This window comes from Mustela putorius, unplaced genomic scaffold (genome assembly GCF_011764305.1).
Source record: "Mustela putorius furo isolate JIRA1106 unplaced genomic scaffold, ASM1176430v1.1 tig00000166_pilon_pilon_pilon, whole genome shotgun sequence".
NCBI lineage: Eukaryota > Metazoa > Chordata > Mammalia > Carnivora > Mustelidae > Mustela > Mustela putorius.
The window spans coordinates 638,290-646,241 of NW_025421301.1; the positions used below are offsets into that span (position 1 = coordinate 638,290).

The 7,952-nt window shown below is 41.6% G+C and overlaps 1 protein-coding gene across 2 annotated transcripts in view; it reads left to right on the forward strand.

Moving 5' to 3' along the window:
* The window catches only part of RRAGD (Ras related GTP binding D), a 43,030-nt gene extending 37,145 nt beyond the window's left edge, over positions 1–5,885 (forward strand). The window contains exon 8 of one of the 2 annotated variants that reach the window (XM_045075841.1): positions 2,973–3,115. In XM_045075841.1, coding sequence (XP_044931776.1) covers positions 2,973–2,982 — 10 coding nt within the window. In that variant the 3' untranslated portion in view covers positions 2,983–3,115. Of the gene's footprint in view, positions 1–2,972 lie in introns of both variants that reach the window. The other variant, XM_004766914.3, reaches the window with a different exon arrangement.
* Positions 5,886–7,952: the final 2,067 nt, after the last annotated feature.

Consider the following 7,952-nt stretch of genomic DNA (forward strand, 5'->3'; position numbering starts at 1 on the left):
TTAAATAATCTCTGTAGCCAGACTGTGGCTCAAACTTCCAACCCCAAGATAAGGGTTGTGTGGTCTACCAATTGAGCCAGCCAGGTGGCCCTGGTTATGTGGTTTTTTTTTTTTTTTTTTTTTTAAAGATTTTATTTATTTATTTGAGAGAGAGCATGAGTGAGGAGAAGGTCAGAGGGAGAAGCAGACTCCCCGTGGAGCTGGGAGCCCGATGTGGGACTCGATCCCGTGACTCCAGGATCATGACCTGAGCCGAAGGCAGTCGTCCAACCAGCTGAGCCACCCAGGCATCCCTGATTATGTGGTTTTAATCTCAAGTGTTGTAGAGTCCTCTTGGTGCCAACAACCGGCACTGGTTGGTTAGCTTTGCCTCATGCTGGGTCTCCGTCTGGGTTTTCATTAATGATCTCTGTGACTACTTTTGCAGAAAGGAGAGGATCAAAAGCAGATGTGGTGTTTTCAGCCTTGGCTCCACACACACTCCACAGTCCTTGCTCCATAGGCACCTTAGGAAGGGAGGCAGTTAAAAAATACGGACCTCTGGGTCCTCCTCCAAACAATTAGAATAGAATTCCTGGGAGAGGGGCCTAGGGTTTGTTAAATATTTTAAAGTTCTCTGGATTTTTTTTTAATATATATATTTTAAGATATTATTTAATATTGGACAGAGAGAGACATAGAGAGGGAACACAAATGGGAAGAGGGAAGCAGGCTTTCCACAGAGCAGGGAGCCCGATGCGGGGCTCAATCCCAGGACCCTGGGATCATGACCTGGGCCGAAGGCAGATGCTTAACGGACTGAGTCACCCAGGGGCCCTAATACTGTTACATTTTAAAGATTTTTATTTATTTATTTGACAGGCAGAGATCACAAGTAGGCAGAGAGGCAGGCAGAAAGAGATGGGAAGCAGGTCCCCTGGCGAGCAGAGAGCCCGATCTGGGGCTCCATCTCAGGACCCTGAAACCATGACCTGAGTCGAAGGCAGAGGCTTTAACCCACTGAGCCACCCAGACACCCCAACATTTTAAATTGCGAAGATGAGTAAGTTAATATTTGTCAGGAACTGTCAACAGAAGACTTGTGCAAGTTGAATTTTCACTGAGCCAGTTTTTCTAACTAAGCTTTCTTCCTAAGGCAGTTGGTTGCATGTAAAAGCAAAGAATCTCCTATCCCAGTTTCCACTAAATAAAATAATCTCTTTGCTTCTTGTTTATTTTCTTTTAATTACATTCTTTATTTGGAAGATGGTCCCAAGAAACAAAAATGAGGAAGTAGGAAAATGAGACAAGGTAGAGAAGCCACCCACCGTGGCGCCAATGAGCAGTTTTATGTTCACTCCCAGTACGAGAGAGCCTCTGAGAAGCTGTGTGGAACAAACGCAGTCACCCCAGTTGAGTATGGGAGACTGCAGCACTGACCCGCCTTCCTCCGTGCCCCTGTTTGAGGTGCCTTCAGAACGTTCGTTCCCATATCCCTCGTACCTGTCCCTGTGCAGTGGAGGAAGTTCTGTGAAAGCCTCCGGCAGAAAAGAGCGGCTTCTCTTTCTTTAAGATTTTATCTTGAAGTAATCTCTACATCCAGCGTGGGCCTTGAATTCACAACACTGAGATCAAGAGTCACGTGCTCTACTGACTAGGCCGGCCAGGTGCCCCTGGGCTTACTTAATTCTTACTAGTTCCCCCCCTGATTCCAGTAGTGTTGTCTGAGGAGATGACTTGGAGGTTTTATTGCACTGTGGTCAGTGTCGCTTCAGAAGCAGCAGAGGGCGCCACTGAGAAGGTTTCCTGCTTCTGGAAGCTGAGCTGGTGTTCCCTCCAGTGCACTTGCCGTTGTTTGACTGCTTTGAAGAATTTCAGTCCTTGGCTGGAATCCCAGTTCTTTTTTATTTTGGTTGGGGCTTTGGAAACATTACTTCCGTGGATGGAAGCAGTTGTTGGGCTAGTTATTTTAATAAATGTAAAAATAGTACATCGAACCAACTGCCTTAGCCTAATTGGTATAAACATAATGTTGTTCTCAACACTTTTACAAATTAGTGTGCTGAAAAATGCACTCAAGACTTGGGATTAATCTTCTATTCCATTCTTGTACCAATGATTTCAGAAAGCACAAAATGATTCTCCCCTACTTCGTCTGCATTTGAAATTTACTTAGAGTTCAGAAACTGAGAGCGTTGTTGGTTGAACTTCGAGCTTGCTGTTGACCTGAGGTGACTGCCACAACTCTAAAATCAGGGACGGGGATCTTGCTTTCCCTAGGGCTCCTGACAGTGGCTTAAATGTAATAGGTATCAATAAATGTGGATCAGTAGAATGATGGGTACTGAAGCTTTGAGATCTTGGCCACACTTCGAGTCAGGGTCTGCCTCCAGTCAGAGTCAGTTGAATAATCCCTTTTGGGGAGACATAATAAATATTTCATGGAGGATATATCTTAATTGTAAGAAATCTTGAATTCTGATAGGTCAAAAAATACACTTCAGTTCTTCAATGTTGTAGGTCATAGACATCTTTGAAAATGTGGTCTGTACTCTGGAACCTTCCCTTAGGAAAACATGTACATTGACAGAAAATTGCCTGCGATTCCTCAAGCAGCTACAACTTCTAGGGAAATCTGTGGACGTTCTGTTAAGACCGCTCTTCTGCTTCCCCTTAGTTGCTTGTCCCGGCCATGGCAGACACGACAAGAGGAGATTCTTTCTTTGTTTCTTTCCTTTTTTTTTTTTTTTTTTTTTTTAAAGATTTTGTTTATTTATTTGTCAGAGAAAAAGAGAGAGTGAGCGAGCATACACACAGGGGAAATAGCAGGCAGAGGGAGAAGCAGGCTTCCCGTTGAGCAGGGAGCCCAATGCAGGACTCGATCCCAGGACCCCAAGATCAAGGCAGACACTTAACCAACTGAGCCACCCAGGTGCCCCATGAGGGGGTTATTTCTGTGCGACATGTCTAAAATATTTTGTTTTTTCCCCCAGGGCTTATTGACTATAATTTTCATTGCTTCCGGAAAGCCATCCATGAGGTCTTCGAGGTGAGGATGAAAATGGTGAAATCTCGAAAGGTTCAGAATCGGCTGCAGAAGAAAAAAGGAGCCACCCCCAATGGGACCCCTAACGTGCTGCTGTAGTGAGGCTTTGGGAGTATCTCTGCGAGTCAGACCTTGCAGTGAGGCTCCTGTGCTGTGTTGCACTAAAGGAAGAGGAAAAAGGAGATTGGGACACATGACGTATTTGTTGTTTAAAAAAAAAAAATCCCCTCAACCCTCTTGATCTTCTCTTTTTTAAATAAAGTGAGCACTTTGAAGCCGAAACTTGTATTTTAACAATGAAGTAAAATCTACTGTAATTTCATTACACAAATGTAAACTTTTATGGTCTGTAGTCAGAAATTCCTGTGTGAGGACTGCCAGGAACTGTATATATTTTGCTCTTTTTCATGTTTTTTTTCTTTGAACTTTGATAAAACGACTTTTCTAAGCTTTTTTCTGTACTTGGTGTCAAGGACATGCATACTGTAGTGTTGTTCAGATCTCTATGGCTTTCAGAAATCAAAAAGCAATGAACTGGCAATGTTTTTTTGGTTTTGTTTTGTTTTTTTTTATAAATTTGGGAATCTTTGCTACTAATTGTTGAGAAAAACCATTTTTCAGTGGAGCTGGAACAGATTGGGGCAGCAAGCTCCAGGAGCAATAAGAACTGTCTCCTGTTTATAACTGGTGTAAACAGGAGTTTTGTAGAATAATATTAGCACCAAACTTACCTAAAAATGTCACTAGCCGTGCCCGGACTTCCCTACTCAACAGTTTTTACAAAGCTCTTTACCTCAACACACATCTCTATAATCATTTTATACAGAGAGGCTTGTTCCTTCTTGCTGCATTACTGTTCTTTAGAACCTTTGGGACCAGATTTCCAAAATGGTGCCAATCACTAGAGAGAAAGAGGAATGTTGCTGAATTTCAGGGTTTATGGAGGCTTTTCTGTAACTGCCACTGGGGCTGAAGTTACATCAGAGGTCACATGGTTTCCCAAATGTAGGTGATGGGTATTCAGAGATTTAAAAATGGATCTACAGTTTGTATGTTTGGCCCCCCTGTGAAGTGGGCCTATTGTGCAACATTTAAAATGTTTATTGAGGATCATGACTACAGGGAATGTCTCAGATCTCTACACAGAGCATAGCCCCGGTGAGCACGTTTTGTCACCCATTAGTCTCCTGCTCAACCATGACCGTGTGCCTTGGGGACTCTGCCCATTCCCACCTTAGGGTTGAACTAGAACTCAGCCAGCCAGCAGTACACTCTGCACAGCTGAAAAGCTATCCTGCAGACCTCTAATGATCAGTGGGACGAGGACAGCTGGAGGAGACATCACAGTTAGCTGTGTGTTTGTTTCTGTGAAATTCTCCCACTTATGTTTACTTTACACTTTCAGGATGTTAAGGGACTCCTAAATCTCCCCTCACCCCAAACCATTCCTAGTAGATAATTCTCTGTCCGTTAGGTAATTCTATATCTGTCCCAAGGGTCAGTGCCCTAAACCCGACTTGTGAGTATTGGAAAATAATGTTATATACTTATTTATCTTTAAGCAAAGACTCATAAGGAAGTCAAAGCTGGTCCTAGCAAAATGTACCAAGTTCCTAAAGTGACTTGCCCTTGAAACTATCCCGTCTCTATCTGGGGCTTCCTTCCATCCTCCCTCCTTCCCTCCCCAAGTCCTATTCCTTTGAGGCTGCTAACTGCAATGCAAGATGGTAGCTGATGGAAGTGTAAGGTTTGAGTCCTCCCAAGGGTCTGTGCATTTTGGAAGGAAATTTCTAAAAATCATTAAGGCGCCCAACTCCCTCATGATTCCTGCTCAGAAACCTGGATGGGTAGGAACCCAGGGTTCCAAAGGAGACTTTTCCTTAATTTCTAGACCTATATCCTGTTGGATCTTTGGATCTTTGCCAACAGGCTTGTTACATATGGGTTCTTCTGAATAAACTTAATGTTCTGATATTTTTTACACAATGTTTCTTTTTGATTAAGGAAATAAGGAATCACTTTTCTAATGTGACTTTATCCTCAAGGTAGAGACACTTGCCTACCTGGTAAATTACACATTACTTAGGTATATATTATTGTAACCAGGAGGAGCTTCCATTTTTAAGCTGGGTAGATGATGACTTTTTGTTAAAATGTGCCTTAAAAGTCTATAACTTCAGGAGCAAATGACTCTTTGGGGGAAAAGCAAAAACAATCGTATGGCATAGGACCCAAGTTCACGGTAGTAAGTGCACTCTTTGATTGATCACACACTAATACGTAGATTACTGCCTCAAACCTGTAAGCATGGCAATGACCTCTTAGTTAAAGACAGATGTAGGAGTTATGTCTAAGTGTTCAGCTTTTTAAGTCTGTGCTATTGGAATGACAAAATCTATTCCTTCTACATTTTATTTTTGATATGGAACATAGCTTACTGTAATGTGTATGGCCCTGTTTAGGTCTCAGATGTATAAATACAAAGTCCAAATACATGGCTACAGTGACTTCTCTGGAACATGTTTGCTCATTTTCAAAGGTGGAGAACTTGACCTACAGGTTTTTAGGGCAATCAGAGGTGAGAGGTGAGACTGTGAATTACCCTCTTGGGTTATTTTTAGTGATATAAATAAGTGTGTATGACCAGGGTAGAGTGTTTTTGAAGGAATAAAAAAAAAAAAACCTGGTTGGCATTCATGGATAGTGTTATTTTGTGAGCATAATATATTTTGGGCCCTTAAATATAAAATGACTGGAAACACAGCAATATTGTTACTATACGGGTTATATGCTAACTCTGAGACGTACTCCAGAAAAATGGCTGAACTGTCTTGATTATTAAAGTATGGTATGCATTTAACTTCTATAGACTGTTTGTAATTTTTAATCAAGCATAGTGTTATGCTTTAAGCAGGACATCATTCGTAATTATTGCTAAAACATTGCTTTCAAGAATGTTAATGCCAATTTAAAAGCACGTGTCATGCTCATGATTTGGTAAGGCTCTCATTTTATTTCAGACATATTCATAACTAAGCATACTGGGAGCAGAATATTCTCTTTGGTAAAGGGGCCCGTCCTGTTTCTGAGATTGTTAACCATCTATGAATATCATTGCTTCACTGGCCCTGTTGGGTCCCTTTAGTAAAATGTTTATCCTGATAGACCAGCTTTCATCTTGTGGAAATGAAGATAAATCACTCTATTTGCACTTTTATATTTATTTTATTTTTAAATCCTCCCTTTTATCTCTCCATAGTTTTCATGGGAACATGGCTGTTTGGAATATAGAACTGTTGGTTTGTTGTTGTTGTTGTTTTTTTTTTTTTTTTCAGTAAACTTCGGACACTAATTCTTGCTGCTTTTGTCCTAATCCCTAACCGTCTGGAAATTCTTTTTTTTTTGTTTGACAGAGATCACAAGTAGGCAGAGAGGCAGGCAGAAAGAGAGAGGAGGAAGCAGGCTCCCCGCTGAGCAGAAAGCCCGATGTGGGTCTCAATCCCAGGACCCTGGGATCATGACTGGAGCCGAAGGCAGAGGCTTTATTTAACCCACTGAGCCACCCAGGCGCCCCCTGTCTGGAGATTCTTTTCAAACAGGCTACCTTATCGATTCTGACTTGCATCATAGGGTTCCACTCTTACTGACTTCTACGGATCCCTAAGAGTTCCCGGAGAAAACCAGCTTTAGATATTATATCTTATATACAAAACTCTGTTTCTGATTGGAAAACCTGATCTAAAATAATATTTCTCTACCACTTTTAATCAGTATTGATGTTGAGTTTAGGAGGAAAAAAATGTCTTTGACAGAATTACTTCCTGGTAATATGCAATGATTGAATGCACATAATATTTCAGGTTCTCAAATGCTTTTACAGAAGTTATCTTCATAACCCCGAGAGGTGGGTACTATCATCACTCCTAGAGATCCGGCAACTGAGTGTAGAGAGTTGAAATAACGTGGTCAGGATCACATAACTAATAAGATACAAGGCTGGGAGTCTGGTTGGAGAATTCACCCTCTCAATACTGTTTTGAGCAACTGTACCACATGTCCCTTTAAAATGCCCTGCCTTTACAAATATGAAGATGGGAACTTGAAGTTTAGGATTTACTGCCACCTGGGGCTATGAAGGCTAAAATGCAGGGAAATTTTAAAAAGAAATACCTTTTCTCACAGGAGAATGAGTAAAAGCAGCCTTCTAGAGGTACTTCACTCAAGATTAAGCGGCCTTCTTCCCAGTCCAACACGGAAAATAATATTAAGAGAGTATTTAAATATCAGAAGAGATTTCAAATACCTTTTCCAGACATTTGGTTTTCTGAGAAGCAAAAGTATATCAAATTCTGAGAAAATCAAGAGAGAATAATAAGCCTTTGATCTTAGCTGCATTCAACCTTTTACTTCAGTATGTGCAACCATATGTATAGAAAACAAAATTACAGAAAACAAAACATTGGATTAAAATTCAAAAAGATACATTTCGGGACGCCTGGGTGGCTCAGTTGGTTGAGTGGCTGCCTTCGGCTCAGGTCATGATCCCAGAGTCCTGGGATCGAGTCCCACATCGGGCTCCTTGCTCGGCGGGGCGCCTGCTTCTCCCTCTGCCTCTGCCTGCCACTCTGTCTGCCTGTGCTCGCGCTCTCTCTCTCCCTCTCTAACAAATAAATAAATCTTTTTTAAAAAACAGAAAATATTTTTTTAAAAAAGAAAAAGGATACCTTTCAACCCCAACATTTTCTTGAGCTGCAGACCTACCTTTAAAATTGCCAGTAGCGTATTTTTGCTGGAATCTTCCATAAGAGGACCCTCCAATCGAATATGCCCTACATTAAACTCACTTCCTTCTTGCTAAACCTTCTCCTCCTTTTATGGTGGTGTGACTATGCTCCCTGCAGTCCCTGCCAGAAACGTGGGCCTCCTT